Source organism: Suillus subalutaceus (assembly GCF_016647625.1).
Source record: "Suillus subalutaceus strain FC151 chromosome Unknown DFJ58scaffold_75, whole genome shotgun sequence".
In the NCBI taxonomy this organism is placed as follows: Eukaryota; Fungi; Basidiomycota; class Agaricomycetes; order Boletales; family Suillaceae; genus Suillus; species Suillus subalutaceus.
The window spans coordinates 39,871-59,913 of record NW_024540324.1 but is presented as its reverse complement, the minus strand read 5'-3'; the positions used below and the strand labels follow the sequence as shown (position 1 = coordinate 59,913).

The window sequence follows — 20,043 nt, the reverse complement described above, 5'->3', positions numbered from 1 at the left end:
AGTTAATTAGGGATGTAAGGTTTTCATACTACTTACCTGCCCGACTCCGGTGTCCACGATATTGCGGTGTGGGTGAGCTACCCGCAGTCTATGTCATGAGCTGAGCCGGGAAAGGGGCGGACTCATCAGTACACGTGTGTAGAAAAAAGCTGTGGGTGCTACCTGGGTAATCAGGCTGACATACATTTTCGGTGTACTCACGTACAAGATCATGGTTTCGTATGACGTGACAGTTACTGACTATAATCATCATTTGAAAGCATATGGTTCACGTTACGGTTAGACAGGTAAGACAACCGAGCCAGCTGACCGATGGAATCGGAATGAGGGCAACGGTCTCGGTGACCGACAACCGTAATGTGACTATCTGCAGCGCTACGAAAGGCATCATTACTGTGCAGTGTGCATGCGTCCGCAGTTTCGATCGAAGGTCTTCTTGCCCGTGTTCTGAAAAATGCGATTCGGAAGACAAGCGTTCCGTGTTTGAATTCAAGTTTGAGTACGAAGCAATATTACTTCTGATGCTATAATCGGTGACGGTTCCTAGCATAAGGGGGGTACATAGTGAATGGCGGCTACCATTGGAATGATGTGAACGGTAGGCTCTACTAGTATGCGGGCTATGGCAGGGTTCGTGACATGAGTCTAGGCTATGCAATAAAATCAGAATCAGGCACGACAATCGATCTGAGGAGAAGGTTCAACTACTACCATTTGACTCGGGGCATCAACGCCGCCCGCCGTGTACTAAGAATCCAAAACTCGCTAGGTGGAGCTCTGACGACCGTGACGTGTCTCGGCGTTCGCAGTCCGGACTCGTCTATAGCATATCAATATCAAAGAAGTGTGAAACTAGCTTAGTTTTGTGACCAAACCTTTGATCTTGGCTCTGCCATAGTGCTGAATAGTCTCCTGTAGCCAGACCAGATGAAACTTAGAAGGATGATACTCGTTCCTTCTATATGATGAACGAAGTCTCGTTCGAAAATGGGTTCACGAGTCCGAGTCAGGGTTAGTTTAAACTAACACTAACCGGAGCGAGAAATCGGGAGGGTAGAAGCGAGGGAGAAGGGCTAGATGTATGTGTGTAGAGGAATTGCGGAGAATAAAATTTGCAAGGTCATTATTTTGTATACAGCACAGTGACAGAGATTATTACTCAAGAAATTGAGAGATTTCTGGACAAGATGCTAAGGATCCTTCGCAGCCTTCCCTCTACCCTCAAGGCCTCATCGATGGTAATACACTATGGGGTAGTACTGATTGAGCAACGAGGCCCAGTGAAAATCGGTCGGATGCCCTCACACGGAGATTGACGGATTTGTAAGTTGGGAGTAGTGACTCGTGACCTTGTCGTGAATTCCTCATGGTAAACTAGATTTTCAGACATCCATGGCTATGTAGTATGTACTGATAACTCGAATTTCTCGCAGTATACATAGCCATATTTAGCAGAAACATAATTATGTTGTCGTATAGTTTCCACGGGTACCATGTCAAGGACTCATGAGTTCTCTGATGTAGTAGGGTTTGATTTCCGTTCTTTCAAGTTGAGGCAAGATGGCATAGTTACGGACTTCTGTACGAGCGTGATCTGGGGCTGTAGGGCAAGTATTCCGGTCAAGAATATGTTTGAGGTGTTTGTCGTCGCGGCCCTCTATATAGATGTTGAACCTAGTAGTTGCATTCGTAAAAATAACGATTTGATGAATTTGGGACTTTTTGCTGTTGGACAAAGTGGTTGATGATGATTTTTCAGGTGGGGCGGCCCTTGGACTTTTTTGACGACATTCTGGTGTGCAGAGGGGCTCAGATACACTTTTTTGAATATCAAACACATGCCATTTGCTCGTAGTACAAATAAGATTCACATTGATTTCTGCCGACTTCTGCCCCTCGACCTACTGCCGGCAATTACCGCATGGCAATTGCCATTGGCAGAATGGCAGACTTCTACCCACAACACTAGCTCTGGAACAAACATGTGATTATTTCAACCCAGCGGGAATCATGCATTAATACATCAACTGCATAGATCATATATATTGTACTGCCTTGGTGCAGGGCCACCTAAACAACGTAAACAGTCTCATTCGCGAGTTGTAAGTATGGCCAGAAAAGCTCCTGCAACGCGTGTCAGATCTGTACATCAAAAATAGTCAGGGAGCAACGTACTCCAACGAGGGTAAAGTGAGCAAGTCCAAGCTGTGCTTGCCCAGTAGTGAAGGATGCAGGAACTTGAACAGAGAAGTCCTCATATGGGTCGTCCGCGCCCGACCCAAACTGGGGATTGAACGGGCCTGCATACAAGACAGTTCCCATATCCTCACTAACGGGGAGACAGTTCCCAGTTGGACAAGACTGGATAGCAATTACAATCGATATCTCCTCACTGCCAGTGATAGTGTCCTGAGAGTGCACGGGGTTATTGAATACGATACTCTAAAGGATGCGTGCTTGAGAGCTTACCGGGCGGCCTATTTGCACAGTAAAGTTGGTACCCGCAGTGATATCGGAGCCAGGCGTAGGCAGGTTAATGAAGGCGCCTTGAGCACAAACAGAGACTACCATGAGAGTGGTGGCAACCAGCGTTTTGATTGGGGAGTACATTGCAGCTGTGAGGGTGCAGTTCTTGGAGAGATGGTGAATGTGTCAGAAGTGTCGAAGTTTATATGCGCTGAGCAGGTGCTACATTCGGTAGTCCCCAAACCGCGTACGGAGCATCTATAGGTGTGATGTCAGCGCCCCATGCAAATGCATAGCACTACAACGGGAATGCAAACGCCACAATAATGAAGACGGACCTATGGCCAACCTGGGGATTGTGAATATCCAAGTGATGTAAAGTTAATTAGGGATGTAAGGTTTTCATACTACTTACCTGCCCGACTCCGGTGTCCACGATATTGCGGTGTGGGTGAGCTACCCACAGTCTATGCCATGAGCTGAGCCGGGAAAGGGGCGGACTCGTCAGTACACGTGTAGAAAAAAGCTGCGGGTGCTGCCTGGGTAATCAGGCTGACATACATTTTCGGTGGAGTACTCACGTACAATATCATGGTTTCGTATGACGTGACAGTTACTGACTGTAATCATCATTCGAAAGCATATGGTTCACGTTACTGTTAGGCAGGTAAGACAACCGAGCCAGCTGACCGGTGGTATTAGAATGAGGCAACGGCCTCGGTGACCGACAACCGTAATGTGACTATCTGCAGCGCCACGAAAGGTATCATTACTGTGCATGCGTCCACAGTTTCGATCGAAGGTCTTCTTGCCCGTGTTCTGAAAAATGCGATTCAGACGACAAGCGTTCCGTGTTTGAATTCAAGTTTGAGTACGAAGCGATATTACTTCTGAGGCTATAATCGGTGATGGTTCCTAGCACAAGGGGGTACGTAGTGAATGGCGGCTACCATCGGAATGATGTGAGCGGTAGGCTCTACTAGTATGCGGGCTATGGCAGGGTTCGTGACATGAGTCTAGGCTATGCAATAAAATCAGAATCAGGCACGACAATCGATCTGAGGAGAAGGTTCAACTACTACCATTTGACTCGGGGCATCAACGCCGCCCGCCGTGTACTAAGAATCCATAACTCGCTAGGTGGAGCTCTGACGACCGTGACGTGTCTCGGCGTTCGCAGTCCGGACTCGTCCATAGCATGTCAATATCAAAGAAGTGTGAAACTAGCTTAGTTTTGTGACCAAACTTTTGAGCTTGGCTGCGCCATAGTGCTGAATAATCTGCTGTAGCCAGACCAGATAGAAGTATGATACTCGTTCCTTCTACATGATGAACGAAGGCCTCGTTTGAAAATGGGTTCACTCCGAGTCAGGCTGAGGAGGGCTGAGGACGTGAGTGTCGCCTGTGACAGTGAAATTAGTGTGTATAATTGTCACAGATATCACATGGCAAGTAACAACACGAAACATAATAGTGTCGATAATTCGCAGTAAGTACAGTACACCATGACACGCAACACAATCACAAAAGGAGACAACGAGGATTCGTAAGTATTTGAGTAAGACGTAAGTCATCATGGGAATTACAGAAACATGTAAAGCCGAATTATATATGTATGCATCGTTGTGCGATACTGTACTACAGCGTCTATGTCCAATTAGTCCCTTGCAAAGGTCCATAGCTATGAAATGAGAATCACAATCACGAAATTGTGATGGTGCGATTCAGAGTCTCCAGCCAAGGGTACAACCCAGCCTAGACCACATTGTTAGTTGCGAGTATTTTCGAACAATGTTTAGGGCACTCACTCCGACAAGAGTGACATGAGCAACCCCAAGAAGAGCGGTTCCACTGGCGATGCTGCTCGGAATCTGAACTGTGAAGTTTTCATAAGGGGGGTTGTACGTCTCGTGGAACTGTGGGTTGAAGGGACCGTTATACAAAATTTGACCCATGTAATCAGCAGGGGCAATGCACGGCGTTCCCGGACATGACTGTATGCCAATAACGACAGCAACTTCTTCAGAACCCGTCAATGAATCCTGTGAAAAACAGGCGTTAATCGAGGAACAGGGCATGATTGCATGTCAGAGACTCACAGGTCTCTCTACCTGAACAGTCAAACTGCTTCCAGGAGAGACTGAAAGACCTTGCGGAGGGTATCCAATTACAGCATTCTGAGCAAAAGCAGAAGCTACAAGAAGAGCGAGAGACAGAACTAACTTCATAATGAATGATTGTATGAATTGGCGAAGGCGATGAAAACCCACCCTTTTATATGCTTTTGGCTTTGGGAGAGAGGGCAGCGTTCGCCGGAATTTTCAAACCATGCGTGTCAGAACGTCCCAGACTCCCAGTAGCTCCCGGTGCGCTGTATCATCAAAATATTGACAACTTGAGCCGACGTGATCGGTAACAATCCATTCCAGCCTAGCGGAAATGCTCCTTATGGAGCCGGTGACATTCGGAAAACACTCAGAGTCATAACATGCATAGCTTCCATTCTAAATGTTGAAGGCTATGCAATGCGTGTATGAGTGAGCTGGCGCAGACTCGGAGTTGAAACGTTGACTAGTGACTGGTGCCGGTGACTGTTGAAACGTTGAAGCTGAAGCTTATGTAAGATCAGCAATAGGTGACAAATAGGTGACTACAAGTGGAATAACGGGGGAATCGACGTAAATGCAACTCACTAGTACCGACGCTCCATCCACAAGCAGTCTGTTGATAACTTGATTCTTCTTGCAAGGCCCGTTTATAGCTACATAAGCTTTTCACATAACCGTGACTGATTCTTGTGCAGACCAGCATCAGATTCGCCAGGAATATTACACGTTGCAGACGTCTTCTTCGGACTTGCGCATGACCCCGACTCCGCCGCGGTCGCGCTGAACAATTCTAAGAGCATTTTGGCATCTCCTTCTCCTTCCATGGCTTTTTTCTCCTTGTCGGTATGGTTCTCAAGCAGTACGTCACCTTCGTAGAGGTCTTTCTAGAACCTACGCATGCAGAATGAATGTCGCAGATATAAGATACACGACAACTGAGTAGCATCCCAGTATAACTTACTACATCTATTTCTCAGAATGAGAGTCGTCAATCCACTCGTCGCCTTGCTTTTTTCGAGCATTATTGCTTCTGCACAACAGGTCTTCATAATGACACCATTAGCAGGCTCATCTGTCTCTCCAGGAAAAAATATAACAGTCACTATTGGGAAACCAGTAAGTTAATGAGTCCCTTCCAAGTACGATCTTGTTTTCACGTTGTACAAGGATTCATTGTCTGCTTCCGAGGAAGTGGCTGTTGTCATTGCCATCCGCTCATGCGCATGGAATCTTTGTGCCCCTCAGGCGGAAGCGCTAGGCGAAATTCTCTATAGTGGTCCATTTAATCCTCGCAAGAACTTCAAGCAACCGAGCCAAGACTTCAACATCAGGATCCCTCAATCTATGAGCAGCGGTAGCGCCCTTCTCACCGTCACTCACTTTGCTCTCATTGGGGTATGTGTTGCATTTTATGACTGGTGTAGAGCTAATGTTGAGTATGGTTAGGCCGGTCCCAGGCCTTGGATGGAGTTAAAAAATGTGTCGGTGGTAGTGAACTAGCTTATTTCGTAGCCTGTGATAGGATTCATTGTAATGCAGCGTCGCTTCGGCAACTGGAGTGCTGCTTGGTGTCCCATCACATTCCCAAGTGCCAGGACGGACGGCTTCGGAAAGAAGAAATCGGCGCAGTGTAAACATGATCCATTCACAGATGATGATCATCTCGGAAACCCTGGCCGCCCCACCATGTGGACACGCCTGTCGCCGTTTAGGGTCATTTCATCCAGATATGAGAGCTAGGAATACATATGCATCGAGCTCCACAGCCTCACGCTTGGCATGAATATAGAGGAAGGCAGCATCCCGCAATCTCCTTGCCAATACATCGTGGACTGTGATGAGAATTTTAAGTATCTTCGTCGTTTCCATTTTCACTGTAACTCCTTTCGCACAAAATGTTTACAGTCGGTGCTGGGAGTAACTTTAACGTCGTCGACATCGTTCGACCAGTAAGCCACCAGAAACAATATTCTTGTCCCACCGGGATCATGCGACTGAATTCGTCTGCATGATTTCAAGTCTTCGTCGCAAGAAATAGCTGTTGTGATTGCAATCCAATCATGTAATCCAAGCTACTGGCCAGGCGAGGCACTTGGTGATATCCTCCACAACGGGGCCTGGGTCCTACGACTCAGAAGAGCGCAACCCAGACCAAGGTGACCTTCAGCCGTGCCAGAATTTTGCCATTCAGGTTCCTTCTAATTCGATGGGCAATGCGTTGCTAACTGTAACGCATGTGTAACTTATCGGGTGAGAGCTCGTGATTGTCATCTTTTACTCACAAAATCAATGCTGATTACATTGATGCCAAGCCGGGCCCGTTGCGTAGATGGAGGAAAAGAATGCAACGTTCTACGTTCTTTGATACGCCTGCGAGGAATAAATTTATTTCATCAGCGATTCTGATGGAAATAGACAGTATGAATTTGAGATATACCAGGTCTGCCCGCATCAGCCGCAGAGCAACCATTTTATGAAATGGCACTGTGCACTTCGGAGCGTCTACGATGAGATCTAGGTGTTATCACCGCAGAATAAGCCAACAGGTTCTATCACAGCCGCAGTTAACGTGTTCCTATGCAAGGCTACGATCAGTACTTCGTCTTCGGTGTTCCCAAGAATATTAAGTCGGATCATTTCGGGTACCCGCACGTACTGTCTGTTTCTTGAATGGGACTCTGTCAATCAAGCCGAGTAGTAAGGTATGATCATAACCATGAACCTCCAGTTAAAACGATCTTAAACGACGCACCTGAACAACCTTTCTTGCAAGTTAATTTGTAACGATCACTTAGTATGCTACACAGCCCAAAGTCGTTCACATGAACTTAAGCATACTAGACATGCGTTGCAGCGAAATACAAACTGGAAGTTGGAAGAAAAACCTCACTAACGTTTTGAGCTTGGACTTGTTTATGTCAAACGTTTGAGCTGGTTTGAGTCTAAAAATAGTAGTGCTGTATCAAACTCTGAGTTTGCTTACATGTGAGTCCCTCCTAAGGAGCCTTGTGATGACACATTTCAGAGTGTTTCTCGGCGCCCCGTCCGTTAGTGATCTCAGAAAAGACGCAGCTGGTTCGTACACCTGGAAGACTATCGAGCCTCCTTTAGTAGATGCCTCACAAGCACTACTATACCCTCCCGCAACACTCGAGGCCGCGAGCAGACGAATATCTTTGCTCTACCAGAATATCATATTCGACGATAGTGATGAAGAAGCGTTTAATCATGAGCGTGTTGGCCAGATCGCATGGCCTGAGGGAAGCCAACTTTCGATGAATGGTATGTCTTTTACATAGCTCCGCGATCGCGAGCTCCACCTCATACATGCAAATAGAACAGACGACGGTGATAACCTGGCCTCCGACCCCTGTTGCAGATACCACTGGTGTACCTTCCTTCCTGCGTACATCGCAGTCGCAATCTCAGCCTGCTACGATGGACCAAACACAGGAAACCACCTCCGTGTCTTACTCAGACGCGTCTTCTATAGCCCGCTTCCCGCATTTTCAGATCAGCCTTCATAAGGTCTCATCTCTTGCATCCCTCTACAGTGAAAAACTTGCGAGAGGGAGAAAAGTGAATATATTACTCGCCACGCTAGAGGTGGAAGGCCCCGATACAGTGCGTGTGAAGAAAGGCCTGGACGCAGGGAAAGAAGTTTCAGTTCTCAAAATGATTCTTGGTGACGAAGATGGATCAGTATGCAAGCTCACCGCATGGCGTGATGTTGCAGATGCATGGGGTGCACTGGGCGTCAAGCGCGGTGATATAATTTATCTAGAGAGTACGTATCGTATCGCCCTTGCGATCGCATTGCGTGAACTGACGTCATTTCCCATCATACAGACCTCGTACCAACGTGCGAGCCAGGCAGCTCGATCGCTCTCACCGCTTCTCCGTACAACAAGCCCACCGCGGAGATTTGCTTTCGGACCATGCCTTACACACGTGAGGACAATCGCCTCCGGCCGGACCTCCGGCTCGGGAAAAGCGACGCCGCCGTCAAGAAGGTCGCTGCACTGGCCCAGTGGTTCGAGCAGATGGCCGGGCTGGTGGTTAGTTGAGCACACGCCAGCTTGACAGCATCGTTATGGCTATTCCACGTTTGACGTGGACGCCATTGGCCTTAGACGTAGCCACTAGACATTTGCTGTAGCGCAAGTTACCGGTTGCTCTGGCGTGACCGATGTCATTGTCGCCGGGGCACCGGCCGCAGATCTCGATCGAATATGTCACTCGGTGATTATGCCTGCAGGCTTCCTAGCCCGCAGCTGCGCGCAAGTGTTCTTTCATTCATTTATATGCATACACACACAGTCATCAAACGCCCATGCTTATAATAGATATGTCAATTCGCGTTTCGTTCCGCACGCAGGACAATGCCAGTGCACAGGTCCACCATCATGGGCGCCACCGCTTTGGCCACAACATGACCATCAGTACAAAAGCCCACTCGCTTTACCCGTGGATGTGGATGTGGACGCGGACGATGGGACACTTTGACGTTGGCATTGGCGGATTATAAAGCTCCTCGTCGTTCTCCTTGCCTGCCAGTGACCCCGTGTAGTGTCATCCGTGCTCATCTAGATCTCAAATCCCCGTGATATGCCCTTTTCACAACTCACTTCTACAAGTTTTCTTCCCGTTCCTTCTGCATTTACACGTCTTCGACGCAGCATCAAAATTCGAATGCATGCACCCTCCGTTTTCGAATCATTCGTGCCGAGTCATCTTACCCTGAAGCGCAGGAGTTCTCTTTCGTCCACCCGCACGCAAAAATCGTCCTTCACTTCCAGGGCCACCAAGCGCAGATCTTTACTTCCTTCTCTAAAGTTGTCTTCGTCCTCGTTATCTTCCTGGTCTTCCCGGGACACAGAATCCAGTTCGAAACCTGTGGACTCTGATTCAAGCCCCGAATCGACTATTCCCGATATTATTGTGACACCGGCGAGTCCTATTTGCACTTCGGCGCTCACATCTCCTGTAGGCTTGTTTCCGTTCTGTTCGATTGATTGATTCTGACCATTTGACGCAGCCTCCACTCGGGAAAAAAATTACTGATCGGTTTTGGCCCGAAGAAGATCTCGAACACGATGATCAAGATGACATGTCTGGAAATGGCAGGTTTTCGTCGCCGATGATCGTGAATGCGTTGTCACCCCCTCCATATCACCGACGTGCTCCGAATGTCATTGTGCATCAGGACCACATACTATCTAGGTCTGTTGTTCAGATTTGGCTCCTTGAAGTCCGAGAAAGCTGACGGTGTACTCGCAGTGATACTTATCCTTCGCATTATAGAAACCAACACGACTCGCGCCCTATGCGATTCCCGTTCTGAGCATAGAATTTGTGATTTTGATAAATGGTATCTTACCTTCACGTTAATCAGACCCATCGTCTGCCTGTAGACTAAATTGCATACTGTATTCTTGTTGTATTCCAATGTTTACCCTATCTCTCTACCTTGGTTTCCCTTTTGTTACTCGCTAGATCCACCGCGCAAGTTGGCCATCCATCGCGTAGGCCTGATCATGTTAACTTGAGCTGTCGCTTGACAGGGGCGGTTGCACCTCATCCAGCACTATCCGAGTAGCTTCGACAATAATCTCCCACTCTACCTTATGTAGTCTCTCCTCATAGGCCTCTATCGCCTCCCCCTTCACCACCTCTACTCTCCTCTGAATCAACGGCTCCCCGCGATCAACTTCTTTGACCACACGGTGCACCATTACGCCCAGCTCATCCACCTCCCCCTTCTGGAACGCCTCAAACCCTCGCTCAACAGCATGCGTACCATCAAACTGCCCAAACAACGCCGGATGAATGTTAATAACAGGTATCTCCCTTGCAAGCACCTCCTCCCCCTCCAATACCCGCGTCCCCCTGAGAACATCCAAGAACCCCTCGCTCACGATGTGCATCCACCCTGCACATACAACGGCATCTGGCTTGGCGCGTAACACGATGCGCGCGACCTCTACATCGTAGTCCTCGCGCGTCTTTCCAGGATTTGACTTAAGAAATGGCTGAAGGCCGAGGTATGCGGTAGGGATCGGAGGCAAGGCAGTGGAAGCGCGTATTAGACCGCGTGCGTTTTTACGATTGGAGAGAACGAGGACTATGCAGGTATTAGGCAGAGACGATGTGTTCTGTGCATCGATCAGTGCTTGAAGGTTAGTTCCTGTAGTGGCGATCTGATATGACAGCATGTACGTTTGCAAGATCGGCACATACCCTCTCCCGAGATGAGGACAGCCAGTCGTCGGGGCGACGTTGCTGCAGCACTGGGATCTTCCATGTCGCTGAAACAGTATTGGCTCTCAGCAAAAGGCGTTTATCCGTGAATATACATACTTGCTCCAAAGCGTACCTTGCAAGCACTTAATCTGCAATGGTCACTGTGGGACTCAATACGTCGTGATAAAGTTGGCAAAGTGTTGTTGCGGGTTATTTGGGGGTTAACCGAAACCTACTACGTTAACATTACGCTATTACGACATACCTCATTTGGACTTAGCAAATATTTGGTCGCGGAGTTCAGCATAAATGAAACGCCTGCGGATCCCCAAAATAACTTTTTGATAGACCCTGATAGACCCCAGCTTGAACTTTGAAGCGGCAGCAGAGCACAAGAAGAGCACTCTGGGGAAGTTCTCAAAGATGGGAATGAGATGCCCGAGCACGCCGACAACATCCACGGTACGATGTAAATCTAGAATTATATGTAATGAGTAAGGTAGCCAAATGACAAACACGGCGCCCATGTCCTGTGAGCCCATAAACCATAGGAGGGGCCCGCCTTTTGCGATAACGGAGCGTATCTATGTGTACACTTTTGATTCGATAGAGATGATACAAAACGCCAAATGGGCAACGGTAAAGAGCGTTTATACTGCAATTTTTTGGAAGGAGGGTTTCGTTACTTGGTGGTTAGTGTTACATAGATAGAAGACAAAACATACAACGGAAGCGAGGGCGTGCAAGTCGATCAGCTACGCATAATTATAATGGTCAAGCAAGTGGCCACTGAGACAAAATGAGAGGAGGGGGTTATCAAAACGTAGACAACAAGACACGGTCAGAGCATAGCAAGCAGAAGAGAAAGCGGGTACTTCGTCCTACAAGTCCCAAGGCATCCCATGCACGGCACGGGTATCGTGTGCAACGCCTTAAAAGCTCATGGGCCTCATATCATCATGCCATATCCTCCGCCATTGCCAACGTTAATCGGGACGCTCAAACCTTGCTTCGTCATCATGCCTCCCATGCCATCCTCGACCCTGCCGCTCCACGATCCTGCAATACCAGTGTTGATGTGGAGGTTGCCCAGGCTCAGCCTTTTGGGTAGACCATAATCGGGAAGGGCGTTTGCAATCTCGTACATAGACGAAGCTACATGCGATGGTGAGCCGTATCCAGAACCGGGGCTGCTGTGACCAGATCCGACGGATGACGCGTCATCAACATCAGCGACATATCCCATGGCACCGTGCTGCTGCTGGAGCGCGAGCAGCTGCTGCCGTTTGAGGTTGGCAAGAGCCACTTGGTCCCCAAAGTGATTGCCGGTCGTTGCCGACGGTCCCATGTTGTGCGAGCCATTGGGAGGAGTGACCAAGTTACGCTGCACCGGGAGTTGGTGGGGGTGTTGAGGGTGATAGGCGTTGTACATGTTCGACCACGCTTTGACGCTATGTTGTTCCATAGCGGGATGGTGTTGTCCTATGTAAGGAACTGCGGCGAAATTCACCCGAGGTTCGTATATCGATGGCATTTCTGGGTTCTCGAAAGAAACCGAAGAATGCATCTGAGCGATCATAGGGCCGCCGTGCGAGTTTGGCGGGGCAGTAGGAGGAGCATTCCCGTGGGTATACATGCCGTTCTTGACCATCGGCGCAGAGGGCATAACATCCTCGGAGTCGTCCATGGCAGTTGGCATCGAACCAGCGAATTCATCATCGCCCTCATCATATCCATCATACGCCTGGCCTTCTTCATCTTCCTCTCCGATGACAGCTGCGAGGATTTCGACCTCACCATTGAGGACCATTGAAAAGCCTTCCCCACGAACGGGCTCTTCCACACAGGGAAGGCCAGCACGATCACGCCATTCGTTGAGTTCCCGACGAAGGGCATCAGATTCTAGCTTGAGAGCCCGCAGCTCCCGCGAAGCTAGGAAACGGTGACGCCTTGATGCGTGAACGTGAGCAATCGAAGAGTTAACGATCGCAGACTTGGAAGGTCTGCGGATCTGCGAAAGATTAGGAAGCAGCGCAGCAAGATCCTGCGAAGATAGCGTTCGGATCAGCAGTTCTTTTAATCAAGAAATGTGACGCTTGCCAAGAATCTGCCATTGAGAGTCTCTCTGCGTTGTCTCTCAACTGCATTATGAGTAGCGCGCCTTTCAGCGGTATTGGCTCGGCGACTGGGCTTCCGCTTGACCTGTGTAACAGCGCCATTGGCTGGGGCTGTGCTGGAACCTTGTGATTGAGAGGATGCCAAGGAAAGTGAGAGAGTTTGACCGGCGGCAGGTGTGATCGGAGTTTGAGGGGGAACAGAACCTTCCGCTGAAACGGGAGAGTTGCCAGGAGATGGAGACGACGATGAAGCGATCGGAAGAGTTAAAGCCATGAATGCCAGGAATCAAAGGAAAGGGTAAAGTATAATCGAGACGATAACACGAGTATGAGTATAACGGAAGAATGAGATGAGTTCTAACAACAACAAAATGATTAGCCGGTCGATACCAATTTTGCAAGGTGATGGTTATATGAGCAGTAGGGTACGCGAGTTTCCTCAGCGGAGACCTAGACTGTAGGGATTTGCGGGAGCAATTGAAAGCGGGCTATGCAGGTAAAGTGGTGGATAGTCGAAAAACTGCTATAAATCAGAGTCGCGAGCGAGCTCAAGCGTACTACTGATTGGTCCTTTGAGGTATTTGGGTTGTTTAAAGGTCGGATTGTGAGAAGCCGGCAAGGGTCGCGAGATCTGTAGAAAGTCATTGAAAGTATTAAGTCTGATATAAAGGGAGAGAGAGAGAACATGACTGACTACAAGCGGTATCCTTGTTAGCGGCGAGGTTTATCGGAGAAGAAGGGAAAAAGGGTTTATAGACCTCAAAGGACCATGCAGAGAGAGAGAGACTGACGAGTGATGGGGTTGTAAAGTCAAGAAGACACAATTGAGAATACGACACTTTCAATTCATATCAATCGGCTAACTCCGCATTATTTTTTTATTTCCCAGAAATCACAAATCTATCTCACGTATATACCCTATCTAGCCGATGTCGCCGACGGTTGATGCCGAAGAGTATTTAATATTATTTTGACTTATTTGCATTCGTCCCTATTCATTGCATAACCTTCCCTTTTCAGTCTCCCAGCAGCAGTGCACTCTAACCATGGCCTCTGGAGAGTAATACCCGATCCCCGGGCACTCTTTACAATTTTAAGATGCTCCCTTTACGTTCAAAACACGTTCAGAAGAGTTACACCCTTTGATCGCGGATTCTGACCAGGTTGCAGCGCCTTCGGATCCTCTTGCTAACTAACCGCAAACGGTGTTGCTATCGCCACCGAGAGCTTGCAACTCCTTCTGTCTTCTCTCGGTCCATTTATTACTATCAACTGATCGCGGTGTTGCAGTTGCGGTCTCAAATCACCCCAACAGTGCCATGTATGCAGACTCTGTTGTCGTTTCATCGAGGTTGTTAGCGCCGCGCTGATGTGATCTTTGTATTTGTAAGTCAAGTTCCGATATTTTGAAACGCACTGATCTGGTGACGTTAATCATAGCATAGATCCAGTGCGTCTTGTTCTTCTTTAGGTACTGCCGAGTAATGGCAGGGTCAACTAGTATTGCTCCCTCTCAAACACAATTCCCTTGGGAAGTACCCTCACACCCTGTCAAGCCTATATTTTGTCTTGCTCCACTTCCTCCGATATTTTTGTTTATGGTTATTTTTTTTCACGCACCACAGCATTGGGTTAACTTTCTTACAATTAAGTAGCAGCGTCTCGCAGCATACTCAAGAACATCATGAGAACTTGATGCGCCACGAGCCTTCCGAGAAGTTCTACGGCGCCGTATTACCTTGTTCGACAGGCAGGAGCAGATCCATCAAACGCACGAGGTCGACGAGGCCGCCGCTAGCACAGAAGGCTCGCTCCCTGAGAAAACCGGTTATGTCTTATTATCACAAGCCAGAGACATATAAAGGTGCCATGCCCTTAACGTCGCTCTGTCGCCTTCATTCCTTGCCAATTCATTTGATACCTAGTAGTACTGTAACTCAGCCAACCATTCACACGACGGCGACCATGCAAAATGCTTAAGTGCAAACTGACAGGCGTTGAGGATCAACAAGGCAACGTTCTAATAAACGCCTGTCTGCCGATCCGACGTCAAGTCAACTTATTTGCAACTGATTATTATCAATTTTCGACTTTTTAACATGTTCGAGGATGAGAATCATTGGGGCCACTCGTATCTCCGTTGTTGCAGGAAAAAACATACGTGGTTTGTTCAAAGAGAGAACTAGTGTTAATTGTAACGGAAGACTTGAAGAAGCCTAAACCTTTTTTTTACCCCAATCATTGGATTTTTGATCGATATCAAGGGACCTTGGTCAGATAAATCGATACATTTTCACATCCGCCCGCAGCTTAGACTAGCGTAACCTAGCGTAACTCCCAGATCCCGTTGAAGACAATTCCTTTTCCAACCTATCGGTGAAAACCGACATGTACATAATTGCCACGCTTTTCCCCGCATCGCTCCTGAACGCGGAAATTCGCAGGTCAGGTGCAGCCAGCTGAAACTATAATTTGTCAACCTTACCAACTATGGCCGGGACTCCGCTCTGTAAGTCTCTTTAAGCGTATAGCCCTGCTTGTACTTTTAGCCCCGGTGAACCCGAGCTTTTCGGCTGGGGACACCGGGCTTGTCAAATACAATTGTTTCTCGGCAGACACTCTCGAGCTCAAGTGCTATGGGTGTAGCGCTCCTCTATTTTGTGTTCTCGATGCAAGACTCGCAAGTCCAATGTAGAATTGATCAAAGGTATATAATCTGTTTGTCGGTACTGCCTTTTCATGAGTCCTCTGTCGTTCTACCAGAGCATGATATCTATTTTATACATTTGTAAGGACGGAGCGAAACGTTTAATTCCGCGGAAGTAATTCGGATCAAGGCCTGGAACGGACACCACTTCCGTTCTGTATTTAACATCAACACATCATGGAGTGACTCAGAGCCATCCAAACGAGTACGCAATAGACAAGTAAAAACCTGGGACAGCGAGGGAACGAAAGTAATCAGGATTGCAGAAAATGCGATAATATGGCGAATGGAGTGTCAAACTAGACACCTATGTGAACAAATACAATCTTCTGTCCTAGTGGAATCTTTCTTGCGCAACGACTTCATAGCTTTGTGCAACGCTACCGCAGCCCGCGCGCAGTCTAATGTGCCAGAACCATCGACCCCTGCAACATTGACGTTGACAGACTACACGCAACCAATGACATCGGAGAATCGTATAGCCGCGGCGAGGTGGATTGACTCATTGGGACTTCTCTCATCGCCCACAGTGGCGTGGTAAGCTGATGAGAATGCGAACGCCGAGTTCGGCTAGTCTGATCGGATAATATCCTTGATCATCGATGATCAGCGGTCTGTCGCACGTTGCAAATGAAGACTCGAACGGTTGTTCTCTATTTGGCATTCTATGGCAGGCTAGATGGAACCATTGATTATAGTGCAAAGCCTCAAATGCACCCTGCACGGTTACGAGGCTGTTCCGACGTGATGCGAAAGATGACACGATGGATACGAGACGTTGAGCTATGACGGCTAATTCAGGGGCGACATATCAGAGTTCCTTCCCTCTGTCAGGGTTCGCTTGACCGACTACAACAAAATATTATGTGGACACATCTTGAGAAACGAGCTGTCTCGCGAGTGCCACCGAGGTCGGGGAATACGAAGAGATGTAAAGGTGAGACAAATTGGAGCTTCCTGCTGCATGTAGGAAAGTTGCGTGAACTCAGCGGTGGAACACCACCAGATACGTGAGCGAGAGTGAACTTGATTCTCTAAGAGCTTGAACCACGGGGTTAACAATGCCATCCCAATCATGTGGAGGATGCTGGAAAGCTTGTGTTGATGACCAGAGGAATCGAATTGCTCGATGAGGGGCTGAAACTCGGAGTACGACTCGCAGACTTCGGTCCGCGGGATATCAAGTGGAACATGGATGAGATCTTGCATTGAGGATAATCAAAGCGTCACAGCCATACTAACAATCGTTGACGATGATAACTGGACCTTCTTCAGCCGCTTTCCAGAGTTTGGATAACAGTGGAGGCAGGAGAAAAGCAGAAAAGTCAGGGAGAATGCAAATGCGTGAGATAGCATCACTCCTTTGCATGGACAGTCGCCGGATGTGCGGAGACTGGTCTTAGACTGATCGAACGCGTTACGAAGGCGAACGCTTAGCGTTCGGCCGCTTGAACAGGCCGCATCAGTGTCGACTGACAGGGACGGATGATCGAGTATTGTGCAGAAGTGCGCCAACTGGGTCCAGATTCCAGAATACCGCACGGACTGGCTCTGTCAGTCCCACAGCAGTGGCCAGCGCACCATGACGAACACTGGAATCCATGTCAAGGAAAGAAATGGCCTTCCTGACAGCATCAAATGGCGCCAAGACGATGATAACAGAGCAACATGCTGATATAGGAATGTCAATGCGGTGTGACAGACAACCAATGCAGAACTCGCGTCAGTTCTACTGTATATATCGTATCAATCAGCTACAAACCTTGTAACTCCTTGCCAACTAAGTAAAGTACGCACAGCATTGGTTTTCCCCATATTTACTAGTCCACAACAGCTTTTTCATGTCAGTACGCGAAATTTGAACAAGAGAATATCACATCTTCCCTAGTATTACACCGCGAGTCCATCAGAGCGGTAAATCCGCGACTGTGTGCCTGCGCGTCATGTGTAAGGCAAGTGAATCGGCGGAAGAGCTCTAGTACTAAGTACTAAGTACGCTACGACTCCGCGGCTGACTAAGCTAAGGTCTATGTAGTACTTACGTAAGTTACTAGTACATCATTTTGACGAGGCTGAGTCCGATCATCGATCTTCTGCCACTTAGCAGCCACTAATCCTGAGGATACGTCCTCTTTATCCAATGTTCTCCCTCTCCCGAAGAAAACAACATGGTCGCTACAGACTCCGGGGACTGACCGTGCATGGTTACTACGTGACGTTAGACCAGATATATACGCGCTAAAATATGGAGTCTTCTCGTTGCACGGTGAGAGTGCGGTTTCAAACTTTCAGGTAAGATTAAAGTTTATCTATCCCGTGACCGCTGTGTGGAAGGGGTGTGCAGTAAGCATTTTATGAATGATCTACGGTGCTGAAATTTAATTTTCTTAGCAAAGGCAACCTGCCAGTGGGCAGGCAAGTAGCTTCGTACTTACAAGCGTCGGTGCAATTACATTGATGCGCAGACACATGCTCAGTATATTTCTATCATATCCTCAAGTTGCCTTCGGCTTCAAATTTCCTGCTTACGATGACTGGTCTAGGGAGATTCAACAAGTTACACGATGCAGTCCATCACCATCCCGCATATATGCCAATACCTCTGGCAAACGCTGGTCAGGCTAATCAGTTTCCGTACCTACCTGTGTTTACCATTCCCCTCCAGTATTTCCAGTGTTTCCTCAGTGCGTCCACTCATTACTGCTCAAGCGCTCATCACCATCGTGCATCTCGCACATAAACGGTAGACGCTCGAACGCTTCCATAGTTCTAAAGTTCAGGTGCATGCATGTAGGAAGGTTTGTGCTTCGTCAAATATATTATATTTCTATCCGAGTACCATCAATGATTCTGCATCCAACCCCTGCTCCTGCAATGGCTGGTTTCCCTGCCAATTTTCTACGCCTCACAGCTATCATCAATGGTCGTATTATTATAGCATTTGGATACGGGTTCCTCGATGCTTTGAGTACCTTGCTCCACTCAATCAAGTCAGCAATTTATGGAAGTATCACCCTGACGAGCTGACGATGGCTGTGACATTGATAGCGACCGTGCTTTCATTTGCCACTATTACGTGTATATGCTTTTTGACTCTGTCCAACAACCATTCAGCTAGATGTCTTTTTTTTCTAGTCTCTTCACGATTTCTGTCAAGGAGGCACTAAAACATCGAATGGGGATCTCATCTCTCTAGTTCAACCGAGCGCTGGTACCGCTTTGTCCCAGGGCTCTCATATTATGAGATCTGAATACCCTAGATTGTCCGTTTTGACGTTGTTCGTCTTTGGGGTGTTGAGACTCCTGACAGCAGGGTAAAGTATCGTCTCTAAGAACGTCATCTAGATTCTCTAATTTGAACAGTGTTATGGGTGGACAAATCTCTTGACACAGACCTACTTCCTATGGCCAATACAGATGGATCCGAACTTGTCATGTCTGGAAGCGCATTTTCCACCTTGCTTCATGAAGAGTTCGCAAAAAACGGTCTGCAGGGTACACCCTTAGTCTTCCTGGAATGTCCAATTTCAATGGAACACAATACAACGCATCCACTCGTAGGATCCGTCCCTCAGGTCACAAACTGTTTACTATGCTGTGTTTTGTATATCTAGAGGGGATCGTGTCCAACATTGCTTGAATGGAGTTCCGGGTGTCAACGGTACTTGTCTTGGTTTTTGCGATAGAAATGTTACGGTCAACACGAGAGTCACGCCGTTAAAACACACCCACGTATCTGCTCCTCAAGGCTTCGGTACGAACTATTCCGTGTGGCAGCGGGGGCCGACAGCCGATGTCATCTGCCAGTCCATCAACTCGAGTCAACCCCTGTACATTTGGAACACAAGTAACTCCCGCGTTATCTATACCACATCGGCTACTTCGGACAGTTCCATTGCTGGTCTTCGCCTGTGGAATCGATGTAAACTGTGGTACCGATAAGTTTGTGCCGAGGGTGCTTGTCTCAAATTGACTGTTAGCTCCTAGGTACGCTGATGATGCAGTCATATGTGTCCATGGTGGATGTAAGTGGAAATGGGAGTTCCCCAGGGAGCCGCTTTCTTCCGTCCGTCGTAAACCCAGGATCCAGGACTATCAACCAAACGTATGCGAGCTTCTGTAAGTTGTTGAAATATGCCTTTGTAGTCATTGACCGAATCTTTTCCCCTAGTGATATTTACTCAAGGGTTCGACAGGTATGGTTTTCTTAATGCAAGCATGTGTGAAGTAATTTTAAAATTGACAACAGTCCATGTCAACTATTATAGTGATCTAATTTCTTCCGTTCCCACATCACCTACTCCTTTGCAATCGGAGAATGTTCAACTACTATCATCCATCGCTGGAGTTGCCAAATATCAGACGATCAACTCACATGGGCTTGTGAGCAGCGCAGTTTGGG

At 47.9% G+C, this 20,043-nt stretch overlaps 7 protein-coding genes across 7 annotated transcripts; 3 read left to right on the top strand and 4 right to left on the bottom strand.

Annotated features, from left to right (window-relative positions):
* Positions 1 to 2,044: 2,044 nt before the first annotated feature.
* Positions 2,045 to 2,908, bottom strand: DFJ58DRAFT_453065 (uncharacterized protein). Its single transcript, XM_041380478.1, has 3 exons — positions 2,470 to 2,908; positions 2,176 to 2,409; positions 2,045 to 2,124 (listed from the first exon to the last, which is right to left on the bottom strand). The coding sequence occupies exons 1-3, from the start codon at positions 2,608 to 2,610 to the stop codon at positions 2,071 to 2,073; spliced, it is 429 nt and encodes a 142-aa protein (XP_041242390.1). The 5' UTR covers positions 2,611 to 2,908; the 3' UTR covers positions 2,045 to 2,070.
* Positions 2,909 to 4,167: 1,259 nt separating this feature from the next.
* Positions 4,168 to 4,694, bottom strand: DFJ58DRAFT_842680 (uncharacterized protein; the record flags this gene model as incomplete). The annotated part of the gene is made up of 3 exons (XM_041392869.1): positions 4,168 to 4,221; positions 4,275 to 4,508; positions 4,566 to 4,694. The coding sequence occupies 3 exons, from the start codon at positions 4,692 to 4,694 to the stop codon at positions 4,168 to 4,170; spliced, it is 417 nt and encodes a 138-aa protein (XP_041242389.1).
* Positions 4,695 to 5,415: 721 nt separating this feature from the next.
* Positions 5,416 to 6,214, top strand: DFJ58DRAFT_452981 (uncharacterized protein). The gene is made up of 3 exons (XM_041380477.1): positions 5,416 to 5,690; positions 5,742 to 5,969; positions 6,021 to 6,214. Exons 1-3 carry the CDS (start codon positions 5,553 to 5,555, stop codon positions 6,072 to 6,074), a joined length of 420 nt encoding a protein of 139 aa, XP_041242388.1. The 5' UTR covers positions 5,416 to 5,552; the 3' UTR covers positions 6,075 to 6,214.
* Positions 6,215 to 7,551: 1,337 nt separating this feature from the next.
* On the top strand, positions 7,552 to 8,912 carry DFJ58DRAFT_452927 (uncharacterized protein). The gene is made up of 3 exons (XM_041380475.1): positions 7,552 to 7,856; positions 7,912 to 8,361; positions 8,424 to 8,912. Exons 1-3 carry the CDS (start codon positions 7,586 to 7,588, stop codon positions 8,639 to 8,641), a joined length of 939 nt encoding a protein of 312 aa, XP_041242387.1. The 5' UTR covers positions 7,552 to 7,585; the 3' UTR covers positions 8,642 to 8,912.
* Positions 8,913 to 10,016, top strand: DFJ58DRAFT_452928 (uncharacterized protein). Its single transcript, XM_041380476.1, has 3 exons — positions 8,913 to 9,560; positions 9,613 to 9,797; positions 9,855 to 10,016. The coding sequence occupies exons 1-3, from the start codon at positions 9,183 to 9,185 to the stop codon at positions 9,916 to 9,918; spliced, it is 627 nt and encodes a 208-aa protein (XP_041242386.1). The 5' UTR covers positions 8,913 to 9,182; the 3' UTR covers positions 9,919 to 10,016.
* On the bottom strand, positions 9,970 to 11,028 carry DFJ58DRAFT_794978 (phosphoribosylglycinamide formyltransferase). Its single transcript, XM_041390489.1, has 3 exons — positions 10,951 to 11,028; positions 10,815 to 10,882; positions 9,970 to 10,761 (listed from the first exon to the last, which is right to left on the bottom strand). The coding sequence occupies exons 2-3, from the start codon at positions 10,876 to 10,878 to the stop codon at positions 10,115 to 10,117; spliced, it is 711 nt and encodes a 236-aa protein (XP_041242385.1). The 5' UTR covers positions 10,879 to 10,882; positions 10,951 to 11,028; the 3' UTR covers positions 9,970 to 10,114.
* Positions 11,029 to 11,766: 738 nt separating this feature from the next.
* DFJ58DRAFT_716930 (uncharacterized protein) lies at positions 11,767 to 13,208 on the bottom strand (the record flags this gene model as incomplete). The annotated part of the gene is made up of 2 exons (XM_041384283.1): positions 11,767 to 12,861; positions 12,918 to 13,208. The coding sequence occupies 2 exons, from the start codon at positions 13,206 to 13,208 to the stop codon at positions 11,767 to 11,769; spliced, it is 1,386 nt and encodes a 461-aa protein (XP_041242384.1).
* Positions 13,209 to 20,043: the final 6,835 nt, after the last annotated feature.

Bases quoted from the DNA above. Each gene is read 5' to 3' on its own strand.
- DFJ58DRAFT_453065 (XM_041380478.1), bottom strand. From the start codon at position 2,610: ATGTACTCCCCAATCAAAACGCTGGTTGCCACCACTCTCATGGTAGTC. The intron at 2,410-2,469 runs GTAAGCTCTCAA...GTGCACTCTCAG, and splicing joins CTGTGCAAATAGGCCGCCCG to GACACTATCACTGGCAGTGA. The intron at 2,125-2,175 runs GTACGTTGCTCC...CACGCGTTGCAG, and splicing joins CTCACTTTACCCTCGTTGGA to GAGCTTTTCTGGCCATACTT.
- DFJ58DRAFT_452981 (XM_041380477.1), top strand. From the start codon at position 5,553: ATGAGAGTCGTCAATCCACTCGTCGCCTTGCTTTTTTCGAGCATTATT. The intron at 5,691-5,741 runs GTAAGTTAATGA...ACGTTGTACAAG, and splicing joins CAGTCACTATTGGGAAACCA to GATTCATTGTCTGCTTCCGA. The intron at 5,970-6,020 runs GTATGTGTTGCA...GAGTATGGTTAG, and splicing joins CTCACTTTGCTCTCATTGGG to GCCGGTCCCAGGCCTTGGAT.
- DFJ58DRAFT_452927 (XM_041380475.1), top strand. From the start codon at position 7,586: ATGACACATTTCAGAGTGTTTCTCGGCGCCCCGTCCGTTAGTGATCTC. The intron at 7,857-7,911 runs GTATGTCTTTTA...ACATGCAAATAG, and splicing joins AAGCCAACTTTCGATGAATG to AACAGACGACGGTGATAACC. The intron at 8,362-8,423 runs GTACGTATCGTA...CCCATCATACAG, and splicing joins TGATATAATTTATCTAGAGA to ACCTCGTACCAACGTGCGAG.
- DFJ58DRAFT_452928 (XM_041380476.1), top strand. From the start codon at position 9,183: ATGCCCTTTTCACAACTCACTTCTACAAGTTTTCTTCCCGTTCCTTCT. The intron at 9,561-9,612 runs GTAGGCTTGTTT...CATTTGACGCAG, and splicing joins CTTCGGCGCTCACATCTCCT to CCTCCACTCGGGAAAAAAAT. The intron at 9,798-9,854 runs GTCTGTTGTTCA...GTGTACTCGCAG, and splicing joins CAGGACCACATACTATCTAG to TGATACTTATCCTTCGCATT.
- DFJ58DRAFT_794978 (XM_041390489.1), bottom strand. From the start codon at position 10,878: ATGGAAGATCCCAGTGCTGCAGCAACGTCGCCCCGACGACTGGCTGTC. The intron at 10,762-10,814 runs GTATGTGCCGAT...TCGCCACTACAG, and splicing joins TGTCCTCATCTCGGGAGAGG to GAACTAACCTTCAAGCACTG.